Here is a 26,959-nt window from a genome sequence, read left to right on the forward strand (position 1 = left end):
ACCAAAGGAAACAGAGGAGAAAGCTACATTAGGGATGTGTCTGCAAAGTCAGATGAGGTGCTTCCAGCATCTGGAGACTCTCCTCAATATCTCCAGAGGGATTAATTTCTCCCCTTGCTCCTTAGGATGTAGCAGCCTCATTGGACTGCATGGAAGGACCCCAGAGCAGTGGAACAGCTCTTGGCTTGCATCAAGTTTAGAATCACAGAACTAAGGAATGGTTTAGTTTGAAAGGGACCTTAAAGCCCAGTTCATTCCACCCCCTGCCATAGGCAGGGACACCTTCCACTAGCCCAGGTTGCTCCAAATCCCATCCAAACTGTCCTTGAACACTTTCTGGGATGGGGAAGCCAGAGCTTCTCTGGGAATCTTGTTCCAGGGCCTCACTACCCTGTCAGGAAGGAAGTTTTTTCCTAATACCCAATCTAAACCTCCCCTCTTTCAGCTAAAGCCATTACTCTTTGGCCTGTCACTTCTTGGCCTTGCAAAAAGTCCCTCTTCAGCCTTCTTTTAGAGATCCCCTTCAGGCACTGCAAAGGACTCTAAGGTCTTCCTGAAGCCAGCCTTCTCCTCTCCATGTGGGTCTGCAGAATCATGGAGAAAAGCTTCTAAAGCCAAAGCCAAAGCCTGGCAATGCTTGGAAGGATAAGTTGGACAAGAAGGACAAGTCCATCTGAGACGGGAGCATGAAGCTCCAGTGAACCTGATGATGTCCTTCCTTCCCTGAACCAACTTTGTCCTTATCTCTCACTATAAAACCTGCCATGAGTCCATGAGTCCTGCTAAAGGCATCCCAGAGGGCTCCCACCACCAACCATCCATCTCTGGGCTTTTGGTCCACCTTCTCCTCCACCATTCCAGGCTGGTGTTAGCCCAAGGTGTGGTCTAGCTGCTAGTGAACACTGTTATTCATGCTCTCCTGCGGCCATGCTGGTGACACTGTCCCTTTGCTGAGCCTGGCTTGCACAAGGATGTGTTTTATCAGGACACTTCCAGTGGGGAGCAGCTGTCTTGGGAGCTCCCCTCGTGCTGTTACGTGTAATTCTGATCCTCGGGAACTGAGGAACAGATTAACTGAGCTGATCACACCAGGAAGCGTTGCTCTCTTGGCTGCCTCAGGAGCTGCCAGATCTCCTCCATCCCTCTTGGTGAAGCTGGTGTCACCTGGCTTGGACCATGTCACCTTGTCACCTCCCCACGGTGCCACACCAGTGCTGATTACTGCAAAACAAACACAAACCCTCTGAGCTATGAGGATCATGGTGTGGCAGCACCTGGAAAATGTCAGCACATTGTACATCCCTTCCTCCAGCTCCTTGCTGGGATGTTAGTGGCAGGTTACCTGTGGCTCAGATTTCTGTACTCTGGACATTTGGATTGTTCTTTTGCAAACTTCTTGTGAGGGTATGATGGAGCACAAGCCTGCCCAGTGTTGGCACATGCCAGTGGACATGTTCTTGCTTGGAGCAGGAGGGAAATGCAATAGATGGGGAAAGAATGGAGAAGATGGGAGGCTGAGAGCAAAGACTTCTCAAATACAGTGGATAGTGGCTTAGATGCTTCCTCTGCCAGCTCCCATGGGAACCATGAGGTCTCATCAGGTCTCATGGACTTACACACCTTGAACTTCTCTTATAGGTGGTTCGTCCTACTCCTGGTCCCTGTCTTTTCCTCTTCTGTCTCAGGTGGTGTTGGAGCAGGTGTTGTTAGTGAAGATCAAGGCAAACAAGTCATTGAGCCCCTCAGCTGTGTGCTATCCTGACTGCAGGCTTCCTTCCTGTGTTTGAGTCTCTCCAAGAGTTCCTTGTTAATCCATCAGGCCTCCTGGCATTTCCACCTGAATTCTCTTTGTTGGGATGCATTGCTCCTGAATTAAGGGATGATCCTTGGACGTCACCCAGCTTCCTTGGGTCCCACTTCCCCTCCAGCGCTTTATCCCACGCTGTCAAACAGGTCTCTGAAGAGCCCATAGTCTTCTCTCCTGGAGTGCAGGGCAGTGATCTTTCTGTGTGCTGCAGTCCCTGGAAAGCAGTTGGATGGCCAAGGACAGTCATGCACCATCTGAGCATCCATCCCTGCATGGTATGATGGGATGATCCTGTCTCCCTCTGGCCCTGCCAGGGAAACCAGGTTCATGTTGCCTGTTGAGGTTTGATGGAGGGGACTTCTCTGTGAGAAGACACCAGAAACCTCCCCCATGTTGGACAAGGTCAGCTAAGGCAGAGCCTATCAGTGATGAGGCAGGATAATGTATTTAGGAAGGGGAGAAAAAGCAGCCCTCATTCCCCATCCCCCTGTGCTGTTTGGGGGCAGAGATGTAGAAATCAAGAGTAAAGTTGAACTTGGGAAGAAGCCAGGAGAAAGAGTTTTAAGGTGTGGTTTTATTTCTCATTACCCTACTCTGATTTGATCTGCAATAAATTAAATTAATTTCCCCAGGGTGAGTCTCTTTTGCCCGTGATGGTAATTGGTGAGTGATCTCTCCTCACTGGGTGAGGTGACAATTATGCTAGACAGCCCCGTGGTGTCCCCTGTCTCCTGGCAGGAGCATGATGGCCATGAACAGCTTTGGTCTTGTGTCCCAAAGCCTGGGTACTACAGGTCAGGCAGGATCTCTGCTGGGGAAGAAATTAATGGAAGAAGGGGCATCCCAAAGCCAGGGTATCCTGGAACTGATGCAGGTGGAGGAGGAATTCATGGAGACATTCTTGGTTGGGCTTGGGGGATTCATCTTTGGAAAGGAGCGAAATGTGCCCCAATAGAATGGCTCCTGGTGCCCTCAGCACCTTGTCCTCCATCCCATGTAATCCCAGGATTTTCTCATACGCTGCCTTCCTGAATGTCAACTTTGCACCATCACCAACCCTTAATTTTCCAGCCAGGATACAACTCTAATGTGAGCACTTGGTGAGCAGGATGCTGAGTGGTTTGCACCCAGATTTGGGTGATATTGATTCCTTAAGAGTTTCAGAGATGTCACCTTCCCATGAAACCAGGTGGGATGGGAGTTACCCAAGTGGGATTCCTTCTGTTCAAGAGCATCGGCGGTCTTGGAGATGTGAAAGCATTGCTTCCTCACTGCTGCCCTTGTCATGCCTGTGCCTGCTCATCATCCTGCTGTGGGAGGGGGACACAGTGGGTGAAAAAAGCTGCTTAGCATCTATCCTGGGGTTTAAATTGTCCTGGGTTATTGTTGGAGGATTAGGAGGGGATTTGGTATGATTGGTTGTGGTGGGTTAAGTATAGGCTGGTATGTGTTGGAGGTCTGGTGTTCCAACAGGGAAGGAGACACAGTGCCAGCTCTTTTTGCCCCTGCCTCTTTCATCTCTCTCTTGTGACGTGGTGGTGGGGAGGAAAAATGCCAGCACCTCTTTCTAATATCACACACTGCCCCAGAATGCTCAAGAGACTCCAGTGGTTTGCCATGCAATTAACTTCCAGCAGCTCATGTGGTCTTCTCTGCCTTCAGAGGGATTGAACTGGCAGGGAGAGCAGAGGGACTGGGAAGGATGGGGCCTAGGTTAGTGCTGCGTGTTCCTCAGTGGCTCCCAGATCCTTGGGCAGCTTCTGGGAGGATCCCACAGCAGCTCCCCAGAGGTGTCCTGGGAATGGTGGGGCTGGATTGGGGTGCAGGATGCAGCCAGGAGCTTCTTTGGATTTTAAGGAAAGAGGCACAGTCTTCTGCCTGCCAAAAACTGCTGCATTAGGAAGAACAGAAGGCCACATTCTATATACTCTCTTTGCCTGGAAACAGCATCCCAGTGTTCCCACTGATCTTTCCATGCATGGGGCTGTGGGTTCCCAGCAGTTGGTTCCTCCCTCACATTGTCTCCATCATCACATCCTGGCCATGTCTTTGTTAATTTTAAGGCAGGTCCCCAGCACCTTCCTCTGAAGGCAGAACCCAGCATCTCTTGCTCACTGGGATGAGCCGGTTGTGGCTCTTGGCCGTGTGCTTGCACCATGTCTTCCCATGATCTGCTCACATTTTCCAGAAGGAAAAGGAAAAAGAGAAGGCCTGCATTTCATTTCTCTTTCTGAAGGAGCCCCACGTGTCAGGCCTTGGCTCCATGTATAATCCATGCCGAAGCCTGCAGCTGGCTGCTGGCATAGCACAACGGGGGATGTGGGCTGAGATTTATAAACATGCTTCAGGCGCAGCTGCTCTGGGCTCCCTCGGCTCCATCCATCTCCCAGGACCATATATCTTGCTGCACTCATCAACCCTTGCAAACACATTCCCGAGTTTTACCTTGCTTGGATAAATGTGCCTGGCACAACAGACTCTGCTCCGGTTGTGCGGAAATCAGAGTGGCAAGGAGGAGACACCACAATGCTGAGGGATGCTGTGGAAGACCCCTCTGCCTCCCAGAAGAGGTGCTGACGGTCCTTGACCTCAGTGTGGGTGTGAGCGAGGCAGTTCTGAATTAGTGTGGAAAAGCTCAAACTCCAAGGTTTTCTGAATGCCCAGTGACTTTGCTCCGTGATGGGAGGATGTGGCCCTGTGGATGGTTCTCCAGATGGAAATACAGGGCAGAGGGATTCCCGTGGAGGTGCTGAAGTAAAGTGCCCAGGGCAATAGAGGGATGGATATTCTGCCAGGATTGGGTTTTCCTGCCAGGGACAGGCGCCTGAGCAGGAATGCTGGGCTCAGCTTGCCATCTAGTGGCAGTAGCAGCTGTTTCTGGAGGGTCATGAGGTTCGTGGCCATGCTGGTTCATAGCCCTGCTGGAGGGTTTGCAGCTCCACTTTGGGGTCCACAGCTTTGCTAGGAGCTTTCTGCATTTCCCCCAGGGTCTTCCCAGCTCTTTCTTCCTGGAGATCACATTCCCTACCCTACCTGAGCACACATGGAGCCAATGTGTATCTTCAGGTCACCCCTGAAATCCCACAGCCCTTTGGGGATCACTGGGTTTTAACATCCCATGAAAGTAAGGAACAGGAAGAGAGTTTAGGTGAGGCGTGCCAAGGGAAGGGATGAGCTGGGAGTCTCCAGCTCCCATCTTGATACACCTCCAGCCCTGAGCCCAATGTCTCACCTCTTCTGAGAGCCCATGACCATTTGTCCACCCTCCTTCAACTTTAGAGCTAAGCTCTTCCTCCTGCCTGTCTTGAGGGGCGGGTTCTTGGCACCGTGGGGTCACACCTGGCCCCATATGACCTTTTCCCCTCGCCTTGCAGGGATGCTGGTGGTCAACGTCACCTGGAGGAACAAGACATATGTGGGGACACTGCTGGACTGCACGCAGCATGACTGGGCACCTCCCCGGTAAGTGAGTGGGGGGCTCTGGTGGGCTCCTAGCGCTGAGAGCAAATTTGGCCCTGTATGGCCCCCAAGGCACCTGGGACGCTCTGCCCTGTGCCCATGGGGCTGCCATAGGGATTGGCATCTCCTTCTTGCCCAACCCAACTGCTCCATGACTCTTTGCCCCTAGTCACACATCCCTTCTCTTGGGGACTGGAGACAGTTCAGCACATCCCAGGGGACCTCTCTGGTTCCTCTTTATCGGTCAGTGGGGAGAGAAGTCTATGGGATTGGTAGTGAGGGGAGTAAGGGGGTCTCCACTGTGCCTTGGGGGCAGCACAGCCCAGCACAGCCATCTCTCTGTTAAAACCTCTGTGTCCTCCTCCCTGTAGGTTCTGTGACTCTCCCACCAGTGACCTGGAGATGCGCAACGGCCGGGGCAGGGGCAAGCGGATGCGCCCCAACAGCAACACGCCGGTCAATGAGACGGCTGCTGCCTCGGACAGCAAGGGGACCAGCAACAGCAGCAAGACCCGGGCGGGAGCCAACAGCAAGGGGCGCCGGGGCAGCCAGAACTCCTCAGACCACCGCACCCCGCCTGGTGGCACCGGCGAGGATGTGAAGGCCAGTCCCTCCTCCGTCACCAAGCGGAAGAGCAAACCCCTCTCCGACATGGATCTGAACTCCAGCTCGGAGGACTCCAAGGGCAGCAAGCGCATCCGCACAAACTCAATGGGCTCGGCTACAGTGCCACCTGCCACGGTCAAGGTGGAGCCAGCTGTCCTGGAGCGCAACTGCCCTTCTCCTATCCTCATCGACTGTCCCCACCCCAACTGTAACAAGAAGTACAAGCATATCAATGGGCTGAAGTACCACCAGGCCCATGCACACACGGATGACGACAGCAAGCTAGAGGCGGATGTGGACAGTGAGTATGGTGAGGAGCCCTCCCTGCATGCCGACATCGGGAGCTGCAACGGTGCTGCCGGGACACAGAAGGGCTCCCTCTCACCTGCTCGCTCGGCTACCCCCAAGGTGCGTTTGATGGAGCCGCACAGCCCCTCCCCATCCAGCAAGTTCAGTGCCAAGGTCCCCTGCAAGAAGAAGGTGGGTGGGGAAGGGGACACAGACCTAGGTGCTCTGTCCAATGATGGCTCTGAGGATGGTCCCTCGGTGGCCGATGAGACGAGTAACGATGACTTTGACTCTCTGGAAAAGCGATGCATTGATAAGGACAAGTCAAAGAAGACCTCTGGTGCTAAACAGGAGAAGATTCCTTCCAAAAGCTTGAAGTCCGCCAGACCCATTGCACCAGCCATCCCTCCACAGCCGATTTACACCTTCCAGACTGCCACGCTGACCACAGCCAGCCCCGGCTCCTCTGCTGGCCTCGCCACAACTGTGGTCCAGACCATGCCCAACAGCCCCCAGCTTAAACCCATCCAGCCCAAGCCAACAGTGATGGGAGAGCCCTTCGCTGTCAATCCTGCCCTCACCCCTTCCAAGGAGAAGAAGAAGAAAGACAAGAAGAAGAAAGAGCCCAAAGAGGTGGAAAACCCTTTGACTCCTGGAAAAACCTGCAGAGCAGAGGAAGGTAAGAGCCCTTTCCGGGGGGAATCCAGTGAGCTGGGGATGAAAGGCGAGGGGCTGCTGAACGGTTCATCTGACCCCCACCAGAGCCGGCTTGCTAGCATCAAGGCTGAGGCAGATAAAATCTACAGCTTCACTGACAACGCACCCAGTCCCTCCATCGGTGGGGCCAGCCGGCTGGAGAATACCAACCCGGCCCAGCCCCTGACCCCACTGCACGTTGTCACCCAGAATGGGGCAGAGGCCAGCTCGGTGAAGACCAACAGCCCGGCCTACTCAGACATCTCTGATGCTGGGGAGGATGGGGAGGGCAAGCTGGAGAGCGTGAAGGCAAAGGATCCAGAGCAGCTAGTCAAGGAAGGCGCCAAAAAAGCTCTTTTCCCACCACAACCGCAGAGCAAAGAGTCTCCCTTCTACCAAGGCTTTGAAACCTACTATTCCCCTGGCTACCCCCAAGCTAGCCCAGGACCTCTGAACCCCGGTGGGCAGTCTGCAGCCGAGACACAGACCTTGAAGCTGAAGAAGGACGAGGAGCAGGAGAACCCGGAGGTGAAGGTGAAGAGTGAAGGCTGTGAAGAGAAGAAGGCAGAGCTTGGAAGTGGCTCCAGCCAGCAGCCCTCAGTCATTCAGCAGCGCCCCAACATGTACATGCAGTCCCTTTACTACAACCAGTATGCCTACGTGCCACCCTACGGCTACAGCGAGCAGGGCTACCATACTCACCTGCTGAGCACCAGCCCTGCCTACCGCCAGCAGTACGAGGAACAGCAGAAGCAGCGGCAGAGCCTGGAGCAGCAGCAGCAGCGAGGGCTGGAGAAGAAGGCAGAGCTGGGCTTGAAAGAGAGGGAGGCAGCACTCAAAGAAGAATGGAAGCAGAAGCCACCCATGCCCCCAACGCTGACTAAAGCCCCAAGCCTCACAGACCTTGTCAAGTCAGGGCTGAGCAAGCCCAAGGAGCAGGGAGGTACTGATATGGCCAAATCCGTCATCATCCCCAAGCTGGAGGACTCGTCCAAGCTGTCCAGCAGCAGCCAGGTCACCGAGGGGCTCAAGGTGAAGCTGAGTGAGGCTGGTCACCTAGGGAAGGAGACGGCTGAGACGAAGGCTGGCTCCGAGTGTGGCCGGCAAGCGGAGGTGGACCCTGTTCTCTGGTACAGACAGGTAATGCCCTGCCCTGTCTGCCAGCCCAGCCTTGGGTTTGCTCCTGGAGGAAGCCGCTCACTGGGCTTTGCTGGGGCCATCACCTCAGAGAATACGTGTTGTCCTCTGCTTGTGGTGGGACTCCATGGGAGAAAAAGGGTGGGGCTGTGAGGCCACAGATGAGCTAGGGAGAGCCCGAGGAAGGGGAGTGGGGTTTGCTGATCTCCTCCAAACCCAGCCTGGATTTGGGACAGGTGGGGCTGCGGGGAGGCAGCTGCTCTGGTGGTTGGCTGTTCTTGCGGGAAGCAGAGGCCACGGGTGGGCCAAGGAGAGCCCAGGGAAGGGGAATGGGGTTTGCCAGTCTCCTCCAAATGCAGGCAGGTTTTGGGACAGGCAGGACCAGGGGGAGGCAGCTGTTCTGATGCCTGGCTGTTCTTGCAGGAAGCTGAGCCCCGGATGTGGACCTATGTGTACCCAGCAAAGTACTCAGACATCAAGACAGAGGATGAGCGGTGGAAAGAGGAGAGGGACCGAAAGTTGAAGGAAGAAAGAAATCGAAGCAAAGAAGCCTCGTCCAAGGAGGACGGGAAGGAGAGCACCAGCTCCGAGTGCAAGCTGACCCCCACCGAGGAGGCTCGCATGGTGGGGAAGGACCCCAGGCCCAGTGTCCACGTCCCTGTGTCCTCACCCCTCACGCAGCATCAGTCCTACATCCCGTACATGCACGGCTACTCCTACAGCCAGTCGTATGACCCCAACCACCCCAGCTACCGTGCCATGCCCACCGTCATGATGCAGAATTACCCAGGTAGGGAGCTGGGAGCTTCAAGGGGTGTTCATTCCCAGCTGTCCTGGCTCTCAGGGTGGGGGGTGGCTGTGGGACATCCTCTCACACACATACAGAGCCACATGCTCTCACCGTGCTTGCCAAATACTCTGGGTGCCCTGACTGCTCTTCTTCCCCCAGGATCATACCTACCCTCCAGCTATTCCTTCTCTCCGTATGGGAGCAAGGCATCTGGCAGTGATGACAGTGACAAGTCCCGAGCCAGCCCCAGCGTGAGCTGTAAATCCAGCTCGGAGTCCAAGGCCCTTGACATCCTGCAGCAGCATGCCAGCCACTACAAGAGCAAATCACCCACGGTGAGCATCAGCAGGGCACTGGCTTCACCCAGCTCTGTGGGATAGTCCCTAGATCCTATAATGAGGTGGGAGCAGCTCCATTTGTCATGTGGTTTTGGTGTTTCTGCTGCTGTGGCGGACCTGCAGCCATGGATTCCAACATTAGAAATCCTTTGGGATGGACCAGCCAAACCCGTGCCCCAGTGCTGGGGCATGTCCAGGCCCTGCAGCAACCAGGTGACACTTGTCCTCAGCCCTGGAGCTGGCAGGTGGGATGTGGGGGCTGTCTTCATCCCTTGGCTCCTCCTGGGCTGAGCTGGGAGACAGAGCTTGGACACAGTGAGGAAAGAGTGGTCCTCAAACAGGCCCTGTGTCCTCCATGTGGCTTTTGGCCATCCCACCCCATGGGAACCTTTTGGGCAAAGGCAGAGGGAACATCCTGATACGTGCCCCGGGGTTGCTGGTCATGTCCCTCAGCACGTGTCTGCTTTTTCCTCTCCAGATAAGTGAGAAGACGTCTCAGGAGCGGGACCGCAGTGGCTGTGGGGTGGTGGGGGGCAGTGGGAGCTGCAGCAGCGTTGGGGGAGCGGGTGCGGGGGAGAGGAGCGGCGACCGGCCCCGCACGTCGCCCTCCCAGCGCCTGCTCTCGACGCATCACCACCACCACCACCTCGGGTACTCGCTGCTGCCAGCACAGTACAACCTGCCCTATGCAACAGGTGAGAGTGGGGCTGGGCTGGGGGGGGAGCTGCGTCTGCCCTTGGGCCACGGGACCCTCACACTGTCCCCGAGGGCCCTGTCTACCAGCTCCTGACACGTCTTCTCCCCACCAGGTCTCTCCTCCACAGCCATCGTTGCCAGCCAGCAAGGCTCCGCTCCCTCCCTATACCCGCCTCCCCGGAGGTGAGAACGGTAAGGCTCTGCTCCTGCCGCACCTCCACGTGCGTGGCCGGGCCGGGCTGGGCGCTCACGGGATGCCCTCGAGGGTTTAGGGTTTGCCCATGGCTGCTGGGGCTCACGGGAGCTGACTTGCCCTTGGGTCGTGGCAGGATGTGACACACCGGGATGCCTGGGCTGTACAAGACGTGTGACTGGCTCACATGGAGAAGCGCTGGAGACTCCTTTAGACATCAGTTGAATGGTGTTAATTGTACTGCTTGACGTTCCTGCCCTGATCTGAGGCAGACTCTGTCTTCTCCCCTCATCGGACACACACTGACTCCCCACCCCACCCCTCTTTGTGGAGTGGGTGAGCTGGTACCTGTGGATATATTTATTCTACTGAGCACCAGCACTTGGGGTGGAGGCAACTCACCTGCCTGGTGCATATGAAGAGGAAACAGAAGCACTGAGGTTTCTTGATGAATATGGGACCCTGCCGTGTCTCTGTGAGCTGCTGCTTCACGACAGGACTTGGGGCAGGCGGGGACTTGGAACATGGGGTCAAGCCTGCCATGTGGCCACAGTCTCAGGAAAGGAAGGAAGGACTGGCTCACAGAGCCTTGGCGGGTGTCAGGGGGCTAGTGTGAGCCAGGTGGGTGGGTGGCAGCCTGGCTGGAGGCAGCTGTTGAGCTCTCCCAGTCTCTCATCTGGTCCTGCACCCCACAGCACCCATAACTTTGTGCTTGTGGGCAGGAGCCGCCAGCATGTGGCCAGAGTGGGGCTGGGGAAGCTCTTGGCAAAGCAGCCTCTGCCCTTGGGGGTTAAGGCTCTGTGGGGCTGGGGGCAGCAGGGGACAGAGCTGGAGGCTGCGTCTGTCACCCCACAGGCTGCCAGGGCCCCCCAAGCTGTGCACGGTCCAGACCTGCCTGAAGCTCCTGCCTGAGGCTTTTGCTTTGGTTTCGGAGCTGCAACTCTGCAAATCCCAGCCTTTCCTCTGCCCCACTATCACGGCAAGTGCTCCCAAAACCCTGGGGCAGCACATCCTGCTGTGGGGGGCTGTGGCTCCCCTTTTCATCCACCTTTTGCTTTTAGAGCAGCTTCCCCAGGCCGCAGGCAGGGCGCAGCAAGAAACAAGCACACTTAGGTTCTGCCAGAGGCATGTGGGGCCGTGCCGGTCCCTGCTCCAGCCTCGTGCCAGGGCTGGGGGCACCAGGTCCTGGAGGAAGATGGCTCCCACTCCTGCCTGCTCCCCAGCTCTGAGGACAGGGGCTTTCTGGTCCTCTGCCCCCAGCCCCAGAGCGGCTCACCCCAGGCCGACACTCTACCTCGGCCCTGCAGCGGCCGGGCCGCCCCTGCTCTGCCCCTGCCTCTCCCGCTGCCTGGCCGGGGGACATGGGGGCCATCGGTCTCAGTTGTGTGTGTCCGTGTTGCAACCGGCCCCGAGGGCCGCTGTACGGGGATGCTCTGCCTGCTGGGCTCTGTACATACTGTAAAAAGCAATTGTTTGAAAGCTGTTGTTTTGGGTTTTGTTTTCTTTCCCCGTTTCTTCCCCATCCCACTGTACCCAGTTGGAAAGGAGGTGCTGGCTGCTCTCGGCCCAGTTCAGGTGCCAGCAGCACAGTGGCGTCAGCCTGCTCTTGTTGTCTGACTCATTTTTCTTCCACTCTTTGTTGTGTTTGGAAGGAGATGGGGCCATGTGGCCCAGCACACTCCACAGGGACAAGGTGGGTTGATGGACCCACCCCACACCTGTCACAGAGCCACATGCAGCCACGGGACTGGAGACTGGCAGGGTCGGGGTGCTTTGGAGAGCCCCACATCCCGCCCATGGAGGAGTGTCCCGCTGGCTGCTCCTACCTCCAGCCTCGGCCGGCCTGGCACAGCCGGGCTCCCCGCACGGCCGGGGCCCACAGTGGCTCCAGCGGCGCATAGGAAGTGCCTAGGGGTGTTGGGGGTGCCACAGGCTTTGCTGGCAGTCGGAGGGGGTTGGGGGGCTGCTCCCCACTTTCCCAGTTGGGTCCCAGTTGAGTCTCCCTTTAGGTGTTAAATGAAAGAGCAGTTTATGCAGAATAGGTTTGAGGTTTGACATTTTCTGGGTTCTCTGGGCCAGCTGCTGCCCACAGGGCCACCCCCAGCCCCGGTGTCAGACCGTTGGTGTTTATAGCTTGTTTCCATTGGCATTGCTGTGTTGGGTTTCATTTCAGTCTTCCTGACTCTGCCCTTCTGTAAAGTGTACATTATTACCAAGTTCCTTGTTTTTTTATATATATATATATAAATATATATATATACAAACTGTACTCTTCTTGCCTTTGTACATTTAGGCAAGGAGGGAGAATAAATCTTTTTAAGAGACAATCACAAACCTGTGAGGGTGGCTTTTTCTTGCTGTTCCCCCAAGTCTGGTCCTTTATCCCTGAAGAGTGTGGCCAGTTATTTTTGGGGGTGGGAGACGGGGTTTCCCCATCTCGGGCATCTGAGAAGGCTCTTGGTGCTCACTGACCCCTGGATCCACCTCTGCCCCAGCACTCATGGCTCTGGTGGGTGCTGCAGCTGAGCTCAGACCTGGTGATTGGAGGCAGAACTCCCCAGGGCTGAACCCTGCCCTACACCATGGCCTCAGGGTACAGGAGGTACTGGAGGCAGGGTTTGCTCCTCCAGCTTTGCCATGGAGGTGATCCGTGTGGGAGGCAGCACACAGGGACACCAGAGGCACCTTCCAGATTTTCCAGAGGGTGTTTTGGAAGGCATTTGGTGATCTGAGAAATCCACATTTGCCCTCCTTTACTTGAGGTGGGGCAGGAGAGGATTTGAAATTGCCAGAGAAGCACATGGAATGGCACAGCCTCTTATCTCCAGCACAATGAAGAGCTCAGATCAGCCTCACTCCAGCTCCTGTGACCAGAATCCTACATTTTACCAGTCAATTTTACCAGTAAGAAGAAGCAAAGTGGTTCCCATCCCATCATCTGGGATGTGCCAGCCTGGGGCACCATGGGGTGGCAGCCAGCCACTGGCACATGAAGGGACACCCAAGAGGCAACCACCAGTCCCAGGCCAGAGTGAGGGCAGCTCCAGCTACAAGGGATAAAACAGCACCCTTCTCAAGCCAGCAGCAGCACTCAGCAGTTTCAGCCAGGGAACACTCATTCCCAAGGGTTCCTCTTTCAGAGGACAGCCCATTTCAGAGGGTCTAATGCCCTGCTGAAGGGAGCAGAGCTCCTTTCCCTTTGTTTCATGGAGATGAAAGAGGGCAAAAGAGACCCAAATTTATGATTATTTATTCACACACACTCGTATCCCAGCCCCACCTCTCCCTAACCAAACACTCACCATGGTGGATATGGAATGACTCAGGTCCACCTTCAGAATCATCCATGAAGGGCAAGGGCACAACAGGAACAATCCCACAAGGGGCCAGGCCAGGAAGAGCTTGAGGGCTTGGCCCTGGGGCACAGCCCCCTTCCCTGGGGCCTGCCAGACAGAGCCAGCCAGGATACAGGGACAGTGCCAGGGCTAGGCTGAGGCATGACCTACCTACTGCTGGTACCATGGATCCATGGCACCATGACCCCTTCCTGGGAAAAGCCCCTGGTTTGGATACAGCCATTGGTGGCATCTCAAGCCTCGAGCTCACCCCTGTGGGAAGGTGAGTAGGAGCAGAGGTGATCCTGAGGCAGAGGGTAAAGGCAGGAGCTTTTCTTGGCTCTTTGGACTGCCAACCATCACAGTGCAGGTCAGGAAACTGGTCCTCCCAAATAAGCAGCCCCAGGTGTGTGAAGTTCATCTGAATGCCCCTTTTATTGAATGCTGTAATAGTGTAGTGGGAACGTGGAACAGGGTTAAGACTGCGTAAAACAAAAGCTGGAAGAGCAAGAAGTTTCAAAAAAAAAGGGAAAATAAAAGGTTAGACCAGTTAAACCAGTATTGGAGTGGAGATGTATGGGGGGTTTAATGTAGTGTTAAAGGATAAACTTGAGTGTCTCCTGCATGTGCCCCACAACAAGCCAGGCTGTTTTTAAGGTCTTGAGTGGGAAATGAACAGGTCGTGTCCCAGCTGAGCCCACGCTGGGGTGGGCAGGAGGCACCAGTGGGGTTCAGAGGAGTCCCGAAGGTGGTACCGACCCCAGGGCTCCCACACCATGCAGCTGCATGGGAAGAGCTCCTATGCCAGTTCATAAACATCTTCCTTTTCCTAGTGATGATTACATGTGTGATAGATAGTTCTCTAGGCAACATGTTTCAATGAGAGTCAACTCTGGGGATACACAGCCCAATCTAACAATGAGAAATGCGCTTGCAGTCCAACAGAAGCTCTGCTTCCCTCTCCTCAGGAAAGGAGGTGGTCCTTTCTCCTCTCCACAGCATGTTAGGGTCCCACTGGAGTTCTGCTCTGCAGCTATTCTTCATCGGAGGAAGAGCTCTGATCCAGGGGGTACACCATGAACATCACATCTGGCCGCGACGGGACAGCGGGATGGCCAGGCCGCACGATCTCAAAGCCCAAGAAGCTGAATGTCTTCAGGAGTGGAGCTACCAAAGAGAAGGAGATCTGTTACCACCAGGAATAATCCTCTTTACCTCTCCCTTGAGCCATCAACATCAAAGTGCATGGGACAACCTCTGTGAGTGCATTGAGAGCTTCCTATGCAGAGAAGCACAGCCCTCTCCAGCAGGGTTTTTGTCTCCTGTGCTCATTGCAGCTGCTCCTAAGTGCGAAGGGATTTTATCTGTGCAGCTGAGCAGCTTTGTCCATGTTTCTCCTGCAATGTTTTTTCTATCCCCTGTGAAATCATTGGTTGTCTGCCTGCACCAACTGCACATCCCTGCTTTCCCAGGATGGAGGTGGCCATCCCATAGGATTTGTCCTGCCCCAGCACCCCTTGAGCACCGACAGAGGACAGACAGCAGCAAAGAGGATTCTGCTTAGGGACAAGGAAGACATTTGCTGTCTCCACAAGGAGGTGCTGGAGCTCACTGGAAACTCCAGACAGCTCTGCACAGGTCGAGGTGGGACCCCAGGAAAGCCACTTATGGTTACATGTGGGAATTCAGAGTGGGGCCAGCCCAGACAGATACGGTTCTGTGGCACCATGTCTGTGTCACTGAAGCAATGGCTGCCCTGTGACAGTCACCCTGGTGCAGCATTCTACCCCTACGGCACCCTTGGGCAATCGGCTCTGGGACACTGAGTGATAACGCAGAGGAGCTCCTGAAGATATTTTCTGGCAGCACTGAATTTCAGCTGGATAGACACGGACCCAGGATCTGGACCATTCCAGAACTCCTACAAACAACTGCTGGCATTGGCTGTCCCCTGTCCCCAGCCTCCGTGGGGGCCACCTATGCAACTGGTGCTAGTGGTGACATAACAGCCAGGACTTGATTTGGAAATTATTCCTGGCACGGTAATGAGGGATGATGACATCTTCCTGGGCTCAGCTCAGCTTTACTAAGGCCCTTCGTTGTGGAGAAGCTGGGACAGCTCATGAAGCTGCAGAGTAAAATTAGAATTGGGTTGGAATTACTCGCTAGGATACAGCCTGACTCTGGTGGGATTTAGAGTGACATGTTCCCAGCCTGGTACATCCCCCAGCCCCCCAGGTTGTAATCCCTCACCCAGCACGTCTATCTTTAGACCCTAATGCAGCCCCCAAAGCCATAAACATCTCGAGCCAGGGCCAGGATTACCTGTAAGCCTGGAAAGGACAGAAGTGCCAGAAGATCTTTAAAAAGCTGATGAATTTCAGGGCAACAGGCTCTAAGTGCTTGTTTTCCATCTAATAACTCCTCCCTGGTTTCACTTTCCATGTCACAGCAGCCTGTTGCCAAACAGAAACTTCACTGCTCACCAAAAGGGGAATAATAACTGGCACTGGATGAGAAAATCACCCCAAATCATCCAGGAGCAGCTTTTTGCGCCAGAGTATTTAATGGCAGGGCAGCAAAGCAGATGAATGGAATCCCATGGAATCCCAGACTGGTTTGGGCTGGAAGGGATCTTAAAGCTCATTGAGTTCCACCCCACTGCCGTGGGCCAGGACAACTTCCACTGGACTAGGTTGCTCCAAGCCCTATCCAGCAGATTTCCTGGAGAAACCACAACACTCCCTCACCCTTACCCTCCAAAAAGGGCTTATTTCCTCCACGCAAAACTATTCCCGTAAGAATTATGCACATAACAATCCCTGCACAGGAGGGTCCCATGGGTCTTGCCCTGGGATGACCAAGTTTCTTTACAGCTTCAGCAGCACCACGTGGGATGTCAGGAGTGAACCCAAGTGCGGGCCAGCCCTCACCTCGATCTTCTCTGCTTTTTCTGAAGCATATGAAGACATAGTTGACTTTCATTTTTTCTTCAGCAAATTCCAGCAGTGCTGACAACCTGCCAAGGAGAGGGAAGACAAAAGGACATCAGCTCTGGGAAGTCCTGTCCTGAGGAAGCCTCTGAGCATTATCGAATTATCAACTGTTTGGATGATTTCGGACACAAAGATTGTTTACAGCTCCCTTCCAGTGAACAATGGGTGCTGAAACAATGGGCTTCCTGCCCCGCAGATTCAGGAGGTGTCCTTGCTCCGAGTCAGGATAAGTTCCTGTCCTCACAGCCACAAACACCCTCCCCACCCGTGATGCTTTGGGACTGAAGCCTTCGTAGTCAGGAAGCAGAATATTGCAGCTGCTCCCAGGCCAGGCTGCATTCCCTGGCAATGCACATGGGGGCTTTGGGAGTTCTGTGCTTTTTGGGAAGGAAAACCGCCCAGAACCGAGCTCATGGCAGGCAGAAAAGGAGAACAAACCATCCCCAGAGAACACGTGTGCAGGCAAAGCCATTTCCTGAGCTGGATGGCACAGCTGCTGCCCCCTGAATCCTCGTTTCCTGCCTTTCCAGCTGGATTAATTCTGCCACCTCCTGATGGAAGCGGTGCTGCAGTAACCCCTCTGCAAGCCTCCAGGGTGGCACACCGATCAACTGCTGTCACTTGCAACCACTGGCGCTGCCAGAGAAGTGACAAACAGGCCTTCACTTCACATCTCAGTAACCAGCTGTCAGCGCAGCGCAGGAGATTAAATTTGCAAGGGTTCTGTTAATATGTTAATGAACTACTTTAATTACGGCTTCTGGCCTCTCCTCGGCTGTTTCACCCAGCTAAAAATAACCTGACAAAATTGTGCTTTAAGTCACAATGACACTGGCAAATAAATCCCCTCCCAGAAAGACCCATTCCAGGGAGAGCCCAGAGATTTACGGGCCAACTGGAGAAACTACACAAACATTTATCTGGATTCAGAGTCAAATGAGACAAGTGTGAGACAGCAACAACACTGTCACTTCCTGAAGGTGCCCAGCAATGGGTTTTTCCTAAATTAGCTCAGGTCACTGAGGGATGAAGCCTACTTGGAGATTTAGGAGGAGCTGATTGCTCTGCAGAGGAATCCAGCAAAGCCACATCTACACTGCAGCGGAGACCTCTGGCACAGCACTTGGCAGGAAGGAGCTGCTCTGGAAGCTGCATTTACACAAACTTCCCATAGCAGAGCTGTCTGGACAAAACATGACCAGATTCTGCCAAGAGAAAAATCAGAACTCCTGGCAGAGTCCAGCACCAGTGCGGCAGTGCTCCAAGAGCAGATCCACCTACTGATGAGGAGAGCATCAATAGGATGGAGAGGTTTTTAGTTCCCTGAAAGGGAGGAAAATCTGGCAAGATAAGCTTGCCAAGTGGCCAGCGGAAAAATAAAATTTAAAAGTAATAAAATATCAGAGAAAATCTTGATGGCCTTCTATACCAAAGTATACGAAGATTCACTCTGCTCATTTGTTGCCTATTTTTCATTAGTGTTGGGACTCAAAAAATGGTAACTCATCTGGAATATCACTGGGGGAAAAATATTCCTATGGGGGACTCCGCAGACAAGGGAGCAGAATGTGCACAAACCACAAACAGAGCTGCTATTTCACAGCCCATTTTCCCCACACACAGCATGGAATCCCAGGATGGTTTGGTTTGGAAGGGACCTTAAAACTCATCTCGTTCCAACTCCTGCCATGGGCAGGGACACTTTCCACTAGAACATGCTGTTCCAAGCCCCATTCAACGTGGCCTGGAACACTTCCAGGGATGGGGTGTCCATCCACAATCACTTATGTAACTGAAGTCCTGCCCTCCAGGAGCCATGGCTAAGGGATCAGAACTTACCCTTCTTTGCTTCCATCAGCTAATAATCCATCAGGGATTTCCACAAAGAGGCTCTGGTTTGAGAGCACTGCATCCCAGGAGGAGGTCTTCACTTCTGTGACCTTGTACTGGAAGTGGACAATGTGAGGCTTCCCTTCATGCACTGGGACATCTTGGCTAACAGTGATCTTCTCATCCTGGGAAAATGAAAAATGCAAAGTCCTGAACAGCCAGGGGACAAGTGGAGAAAGCAAATGCAAAGAAATGGTCTTAGGGTTTTACTGAGAAGAGGATTATGTTTCTCTTTTGCTGGCTCAGGGACACATCACACAGTTCTCAGCCCTCAGAGTGATTTCTAGCCATGTTTTTCTGTTAAGAGAATGTAGTTTTACATATTGACATAATATTAAATTTCTGAGTAGAAGACTTCACTCCTTCACTGCAGGCTCCAGCCACATCTGGTGGTGCTTCATGAACTGCCCTTCCAAGAACAAAACTGGACCCAACACCCAACACAGAGCTTCTGCTACCACAGCCCAGCCAGGTTTGGTGCCTTCCCCATCCCCAACACAGCCTTCCTGTTCCAGGAGTGACCACAAATTGCTTTTTCAGATTTTATGGTTTGCCTCCTGGTGTAAGGGAGAAAAACACAGAGTGCAGGGAAATTCCAGAGCAGATCTGAAGCTTGTGAGGAGGTCTCTTCCAGAGACCACAAATGCACATGTCCTTCCCCATGAGGATGCCAAGCATGCAGATTACTTGGGATCAGCTCAACAGTTCCTAGAAAACAATTCAGTGGTTAAAGCCCCATTCCCTCAGACAATTCCTGCAGGCACTTGCCTTGCCCAGTAATGATTTCCGCATTTCAGTACAAAGAGCCCCAGCGAAAGAAGCAAAGCCCAGAGTTAACGCTGTTACTGCAGTGAAGCTGAACTGTCCCCTGTACTTGGTGACAGCTTGTGTGTCCCTGTCCCTCACATTCACAGGCACCTGTGCAGCTTTGAAGGGCAGAAGTAAAGCAGATACCCAAGTCATGAGAGCACCTGGAGTCATGTGTCCCTCCCTCCTCAGCAGGTGGGTGGGCAGTGGTTCACTCCTCTGGGTCATTGGGTGAGTGCTGTCCAGCCTCCAGATATTTTATTTTAACAATGTGATTAATTCAGCAACTCCTTACAAGCCCTTACAGGCACCTCAAGCCACTGTCCCACTGCTTTAATTCCTATTATCTCTTGTCTTAAAATAGATGCCCCTTGGTTTGACTACTACATGACAGAGAAGCCTCCGAGGACATTCACACTGGTGACAAAGTAATACCATGTGTAAATTGGGAGTTGCTTGGCTTCTGAAAGCCGAGCAGAGGAAGTTGCCTTTCATTGAAAGCTCACAAAGCTGAGCTGAAAAACAAGTTTACACTTCACCAGAATAAATATCCTGTAGGAAACAAGTTTATTCATTGAGTTTGAAGGAAGTCTGAGTGGCTGAGCACACCAAGAAATGCACTGAGAGCTGTTCCAGTGAGGCCAAGCTGTGGCTGTGGTGGAGCCAGCAGAGAAAGGCAGGACTGAATACAGAGGTTCTTACAAAAAACAAATCCAAGGGGCTTATATGCATATCCTTCAGCAGTGACTTTCCAGGACCCTTTACAGTTGTTGTTTCAGTGCAGAAAGTGTTTCTGTTCCAGAAAACATCCTTCTCTCCAGAAAAGCCCACAGCATGCTTTTCCCATGCTCACAAAACTAAAACTGGGTGAGGAAGGTAAGGAATGCAGGCTGGGATTGACACATGGGAGGTGTGCCTTTGAGTGGGAAGACTGGCACTGCCATAGGAAGGGAAAAGCATTCTAAGCCATTCGGTTGAGAATTTCCTTGTCACCAGAAATTATGTCCAGTGAGATTGTTCCACTGAAACCCCCCTGTGAAAGCCCAGGAGCCAAAGGCAGCATGATCACAGGGATTAGCAGAACCAGTTCCCCCGGTTCAGTGGGAATTATGCTTACACAGCCTGGCTGGGGCAGCTGACACTTTATTTCTAGGTATCCAAACAGAGATGCTGGGGAAGAGAAAGGCTCTGTGGGCTGCTCCTGTGAAGCAGCAACAGCAGCCCAAAATTCTTTGGAAGCTGCTCAAAGCAAAATCTTGTTTACACAACAAGCATTCAGTTTTAGTTCACCCTGGAAAAATCCCCCTGCCATGTTCCTGTGGACAAAACCCCCTGCCACCAGACTGAATTTTACCCAGCTGCCCAAACCCTGGCTCCCCAGCCCTCCAGCTCCACTTCAGCATCGCAAAGCTGCAAAGACCAACTTCCACTTGGCTCCAATTCACTGAGCACAAGATTTTCCAGCCCTGCTCTGCTCCACAGATGTCCCAGGAAAGATGGGGGGAGGCCTTGGTACATGGGCAGGGTCAGAAGGAAGGATGTTATGGCCCACCCTGGCCAAGTGGCTGGAGAAAGCTGTGGAAGCACCCGCTGCTGCTATGTGCTACACCTGCAAGTCTGCCAGCCAGGGCACATCTCAGCTGGGCAGCACCCACACCAGTCACTGTGGCATTCCCAGCTCCAGCAAAGCTCCCTGGATGGAGGGCTGAGCTTAAATTAAGTCTCTTAACACAAAAATTCCAACAGTTACAGGAAGCCCCAGTTTATGGCAGTGGTGTATCCGAGTGCTGAATGCACCGGCAGAGGCAGGTGTGTTCAGAAAGGTCATCCCTTGGACTGGAACAGCTGATACAGCTGGAAAAAGGACTTAAACTTTCAGATCCAGATGCCTTTCCAGGTCATGCTGGTGGGCTGCTGGCTGAAAAGCTCAGCTGCTGTAACTACAGTACTGCCAGACTGAGCAGGCAATCGAGGGGGCAGACAGAACCCTGTCACCAGTCCAAGGTCTGACACACCTCAAATCCTGGGGTCAGTTCTGGGCCCCTCATTCTATGACAGACATTGAGGGGCTGGAGCATGCCCAGAGAAGGGAACAGAGTTGGGGAAAGGGCTGGAGCACAAGTCTGATGAGGAGCAGCTGGGTGGGCTCAGTCAGGAGGAAAGAGGGTTCATGGGAGACCTTCTTGCTCTCTAAAACTCCTTTACAGGAGGGTACAGCCAGGTGGGAGTTGTGCTCTGCTCCCAGGGAACAAGGAATGGGATGAGAGGAAATTACCTCAACCATTTCCAGGCCAGAGCAGGTTGGATATTAGGGAAAATGTTTTCACTGAAAGGACTGTCCAGCCCTGGCAGAGGCTGCCCAGGAATCACCATCACTGGAGGGGTTTAAAGGCCCTGTGGATTTGGCACTTGGGGACATGGGCTAGTGGTGAACGTGAGCAGTGCTGATGGAATAGTTGGACTCAATGACCGTAGGTTTTTCCAACCCAAACTATTCCATAATTCTTTGTTACAGAAGGGGCTGATTTTCTGACAGATTCTGCTAGTTTTGTCAAGCAATAAATCCAGGAGGAATTCTATCCATATTTCTGGGATGCAGCTATCTGGATGACATCCCCCCTGCCTACACACCACTGCCAAAATCTGTGTAAGTTCACAGCTGTACTGGAATCAAACACCCCAAAGTCTCAAAATCACAGTTCCTTCCACCTTCCTCCTCCATGCTGAGCCCATTTTCTACCTCTGGACCTTGCCTGGTGCACACACAAGGCTTGGCAAAGCTGGCTGGCAGGAGTTCTGGCTGCAGGGTCCCATTTCCCACCCAGAGGGGATTCATTACTTGTCCTGAGCCCTCTTGAAGCTATTTTTGTATCTTCTTTCTGTGACAGGAAGCCCATTGTGCTGCTTCTCTGGAGTTTGTACCCCCCAAACATCTGTGACAATTCACCTCGAGCATTAAACTGATGGGACCTTGTCACTGGAGGCTCAGAGGTTGGCATTTTGCAAGGGAAACAGGTGAGGAAAGTGCTGAAAACTCTGAAGGCAACTCTGAAAGCAGCCACAAGGTTTGTGATTCTCTCATGAACTCTAAGAGGAGACTCTGGGAGCTGTGGCCCGAAAGGGTCTGTATCTTTTCATCAGGTGATGTCTGTGTGCCACCCATGGGTTAATTAAAAATCAGGTCTAACACCTATGACAACACCCCTGGCTCAACAGCCAAATTTGCAAGGTCAGCATAAATTCAGTCTGCCTCATCTAAATGGAAAAGCAGCCCTTGTCCCAGAAAGGAGACAGATGTGAGCCAAGTCACACAAATGACTCTAGAGGAAGGAGCAGCCAGGTCTCCTCATTCGAAAGGAAAGGTCCCATGGAACAAAGAGGAACACAAAATGAGACAGCTGCAAGCCTGCAGACAGAAATCCTTGCTGATCTTGCCCTGCCTGTGCTCATGTTCTAGAAACAGCTCTGTCTGGGAGCTGCCTCTCCCACCTGCACCTCAGTTCAGGCAGCTCCCAGGCCCTGACAGCTTCACCTTCCGGACCAGGGTGCAGGAAGGAGCTTATCAACCCATCCTCTGCTGCGTTTCACCTTTCTGCTTCTCACTTCCTTTCTCTGACAGGCATTTCAGAAGCCCTTTCACGTTTTGATAATGCAGGCTCCATATACAATAGCTGCAGCAGGCCCCTGGGGACAGGCTAGTGAATGATCTGCTGCACAATGGTCTCTCATTTCTTAATAAACAGGTGATATTTAAGCAGCAGAGACCTGTCTGCAGTTCAGTCCCTGAAAAATTACCTGTTCTCCCACTTATTATCTCGGAGTTCTTTGCATTTATTCCCATCAGACTGTGAAAGAAAATGAACACAGCTGTAGCACAGGTACAGGTCAATGTTTAGATGTTAAATGTATCTCACCTTATATATCAGAGCTGAAAGAGAAGGATCCCTGCCACCCCCTCGCCCACCGGGGATCTTCGACAGTGGGTGAGGGGCATCAGGAGCACCACAGAGGCCCTGGAACGATGTGCCTGCAGCACTGCAGCTGGGGACAGTTACTCAAAGGTAAAATACTACTGCAAGAAAAAGAGAGAACACCGTGTTACATTAGCAGGGATCACGTTTTGGAGGCTCCAGCTTCTCAAACCCCCAAATCATTTGTATCCTTGCTCCTCAGATACCAACACTGAAACCATCCACTGTCCCAGAGGCAGCAGAACCCAGTGGCACCAGAACCCAGAGTATTTTCTTGGGAATGGGCAAGGGGCTAGAGCCAGGAACCCAGAGAGTGCTGAGCAACCTCATTCTAATAAGGGAGGCCTGGAAGGCTGCCAGGAGCAGATGGCTGGGAACACATGACCAGATGAGCACACATTTTCTAGAGGCAAATACCTACAAATAGATCAACAGGGCCCAGGAGGAGAAGGTTTATGTTTCACATTTTCAAACCCAGGAGAAGTGAAAGGGTTGGTTCTGTAATACACTCTGCAACGTCCATCGCAACTTTTTCACACACACATGAAGCACCATGCAAGCATCCTCCACCCCAACCCTAAAAATTACAAGTTCACCCCACAGAGGTACTTTGAACATCAAGAAAACACATTTCCCTTGCACTTTCCAAGTTTATTTGGAAGTCCTCCACATGGTCCTCCAGAATTGCTTTGGACACAGGCTCTGGCTTTTAAGAAGCTCATCAAAGCCAATTATTTTACTTCTGGAGCCTTGTTTCCTCTCTCAGCACCACAAAAGCTCTGTGCTGGGGCCCAGCGATGTTCCTCTAGCACAGCCTGCAAAAGCCATGAAGGAAAAACAGTGCTTCTCCAGTGCTCCCATTCTGAAACACAGCAGCACAAAGCTATGCAAGCACCACCAAAACAACACCGTCAGGGAGGGCTTCCATGAGCACGGAGCGAGGCTGAAGTGGATAAATTCTGCAGCTGTTCTGACAACCACTGTCTGCCCTGAAACTTCTCACTTGAAGCAATTCCCAATGCAGTGTTTTTCCACTCTAATCCCTGTCCACGAGGCAGACAGGCTTAAGTATCCAAACACCAAGTACAGAGCTGCACTGTCAGAACCACCTCAGATGCCTAGAAACACGAATCAGACTGGTTTGGGCTGGGAGGGACCTTAAAGCCCATCCAGTTCCACCCCCTGTCATAGGCAGGGACACCTTCTACTACACCAGGTTGCTCCAAGCCCCATCCAACCTGGCCTTGTAACTTGCCTGTGCCAACTGCAAACAAACTACTACAAGTTGGCATTTCTGAGTGCCAAAACCATAACTTGCAAATGCACAAGGCAGAATTCACCACGGATCTCTGCTTACCACCTACCACCAAAACCATCTTTCTACAGGAAACACTAATATTCTTCCTCCACATATTCCCTCCCCCAGGTTTGCTAGACAGGGCGGTGGGGCAGCATTCCCATGTGCTAGAGCAGGCATCTCTTGGAGAAAAGGCAGTTTAAATACACCAGGAGATGTCTGGGGGCAAAGCAGGCTGTTCTGTGCTCCCTGGTCTGCCTGGGGCTATCAATGGGCCAGTGTGTGTTCAGTAGTAGAGGATGTCAAGAGGATGACAAAGCACTTTGTGCCGTCCCCACCCCCCCCCCCCGAAAGCTGTTGGCAGCTTTGTTATTCCCTTCCCTCCTCCCTCTACCCTCCAGCCAACAATGTACTATTGATAGCTCTTTCCAACTTGCAGCCAAGGCATCGAGAAACTGGATAATGAAGTGGAGTTGTGGGAAAAAAAAATTAAAACAGAGAGGCAGCCAAAGACACTTCCCGGTTTCACTTCCTCTGGCACATGCAGAAGTCAAAACACCAGCCCCCTTCAGCTGCTGCCTGCACATCCCTGGCCCAAATCTGCACACCTCCACTATCCTCCCCCCAAAATCAAGGCCCCTGCACACCACCACTATCCCCCACAAGGATTAAGGTTCTGAGAGCAGCACCCTCAGGGAAGAAAGTGTGTGTGGGGCACAGATTAAAAGGACTTTTGCTGTCTCCAGCTGTGCTTCAGCTCCCTGGGAAGAAATTCATGCAATCACCCAACAACATCTGATCCCTTCATCCATCCTTGCGCAAACAGCAACTCTCCCTGAGGTCTGTTTGTAGCTTAAAAGTTAGGCTTGTGCTCCCTTCTGACGTCTGTCCTCCTTGGAGAAGCTGCTTTCCTGCAGCTTGGTTGAAATTAAGATGCTTTTAGACCACCAAGGCCTTTCCGTGGAGAAACTCCTCAGTACAAGCTGCTCATCTGTGCCCTGCCCAGAAGGGGAGCTGGAAGTCGATGTTAAGCTCTCATCCCGCGGGTGTAATTTTAACTCACTAAGCTCCCAGCAATCCCAACCCCGTGCCCTGTCCCTGGGAAGTGCAAAGGGCAGCTCAGCAACTTCAGAACCCCATCACCGCTGCTCCTAGGCAGCCCCGGCACACAGAGACAGGCTGAGACCACCACCACCACATCAGGGGCTGAAATTGATACATTTCCTCGTGTTTTGGGGGTTTTATTTGTTTTGAACACTTAGGCCAGATGGAAGGATCCACAGAGCTCTACTGACGTTGCAGAAATGACTGTTTTGTTTGATTTCCTTTCTGCCCCTTCCCAAAACAGGCTCTGGAGATCCAGCTACACAATAATAATAATAATAATAATAATAATAATAATAATAATAATAATAATAACTTATATTATTATTATATTATTTATTAATAATAATATTTTTATTATTATTACTATTGTTATTATTATTACTATTGTTATTATTGCTAGACACATATCCAGAAGCCCGAATCGAGGAGTAAATAGTAAATAACCATCTGATGAACACAGCACAGCTCAAGCAACTCCCACACAGGCAACGGGCAAGGACCGAGGCTGCTTCATACGCATCCTCTGAGCTCTTATCGGCGACAGAGGCGCAGGAAATGACACTCTGGGGACTCCAAACAAGGAACAGACATACAACAGAAATCGGTCAGCTGAGAAAAATACACAGATCCTGCAAGTTCGTGCCTGCTGACACCTAACCTGCCTGGAAAAGCTACCTCCCTCTAGGCAGAGAGAGGTGCGGGGGGCGCGGGGAGGGAGCGCTCGGACCCCGCCGCGGCTAGGGCTGCTCAGCGAGAGGTGCTCAGGCCCTGGCGAGCCCAGACCCACTCCCGGAGGGTTCCTCCAGGGGGAAGCAACGCCTCGATGGGGATTTTACACGGGAAAAGGTGGAGCGGCCTCCCCACGTCCCGCGGCCTCCCCGCGCCCCAGGCCCGCCCGCCGCCGCATCCGCGCTGAGGAGTGAGGGAGGGCGGGGAGCGCGCAGCACACCTGTCCTGGGTGTTTATCATCGTGCGCTCGCTCCGGTGCGGCTGCGGTCGCGGTCGCGGTCGCTGTCGCTGCTGGCGCTGCTGCCCCTGCTGCCCGGCTGTGCCCCGGCTGTCCCCTCCTCCTCCTCCTCCTCCGCTCGGCGCCGCGCTCCGACTGACCCCGCGGGCCCGCGCGCGGACACGCCCCCCGCGCCGCGCGCCCCCGGCCCCGCCCCCGGCCCCGCCCCGCGCCGCGCGGGCAGCCTGGGCCCCAAACAAAGGCGCGCGCCCGGCCTCGCCCCCGCCTCGTACCGTCCCGCGCCCGTGACGTCACCGAGCCGCGCAGGCGCGCGCGCCTGCTGCGTCCCTGAAGGGGCTGAGGGGAGCGCGCCTGAGGGGAGCGCGCCTGCGACCCCCGGTTAGCCACAGGCTCCTGGTTAGCCACAGGGTCCCGGTTCTCCCCTCAGGCTCCCAGCTCTCCTCGTGGTCTGGTTCTTTCCAGGGTCCCAGTTTTCCCCTCAGGCCCCTGCTTCTCCCCTCAGGCTCCCGGCTCTCCTCGGGCTCCCGTTTATCTCCTGGGTCCCGGTTCTTCCCGCGGGTTCCCGGTCCTCCCCTCGGG

General features: G+C 53.4%; 2 protein-coding genes across 10 annotated transcripts in view; one reads left to right on the plus strand and one right to left on the minus strand.

Annotated features, from left to right (window-relative positions):
• The window catches only part of ZNF609 (zinc finger protein 609), a 72,809-nt gene extending 50,117 nt beyond the window's left edge, over positions 1 to 22,692 (plus strand). For 6 of the 9 annotated variants that reach the window (XM_053954542.1, XM_053954545.1, XM_053954544.1 and 3 more), the window contains exons 4-10: positions 5,182 to 5,269; positions 5,638 to 7,996; positions 8,417 to 8,783; positions 8,943 to 9,118; positions 9,600 to 9,816; positions 9,931 to 10,000; positions 10,147 to 12,344. In XM_053954542.1, the coding sequence (XP_053810517.1) occupies positions 5,182 to 5,269; positions 5,638 to 7,996; positions 8,417 to 8,783; positions 8,943 to 9,118; positions 9,600 to 9,816; positions 9,931 to 10,000; positions 10,147 to 10,153 (3,284 nt within the window). In that variant the 3' untranslated portion in view covers positions 10,154 to 12,344. Of the gene's footprint in view, positions 1 to 5,181; positions 5,270 to 5,637; positions 7,997 to 8,416; positions 8,784 to 8,942; positions 9,119 to 9,599; positions 9,817 to 9,930; positions 12,345 to 21,926 lie in introns of those variants that run through there. The other 3 variants (XM_053954551.1, XM_053954550.1, XM_053954549.1) reach the window with 3 other exon arrangements.
• OAZ2 (ornithine decarboxylase antizyme 2) lies at positions 13,757 to 26,507 on the minus strand. Its single transcript, XM_053954555.1, is given in 6 exon segments — positions 13,757 to 14,512; positions 16,279 to 16,364; positions 18,181 to 18,356; positions 22,953 to 23,033; positions 23,035 to 23,110; positions 26,363 to 26,507. Coding segments are annotated over 6 exon segments (573 nt in total). The 5' UTR covers positions 26,383 to 26,507; the 3' UTR covers positions 13,757 to 14,378.
• Positions 26,508 to 26,959: the final 452 nt, after the last annotated feature.

This window comes from Vidua chalybeata, chromosome 13 (genome assembly GCF_026979565.1).
Source record: "Vidua chalybeata isolate OUT-0048 chromosome 13, bVidCha1 merged haplotype, whole genome shotgun sequence".
Lineage (NCBI taxonomy): Eukaryota > Metazoa > Chordata > Aves > Passeriformes > Viduidae > Vidua > Vidua chalybeata.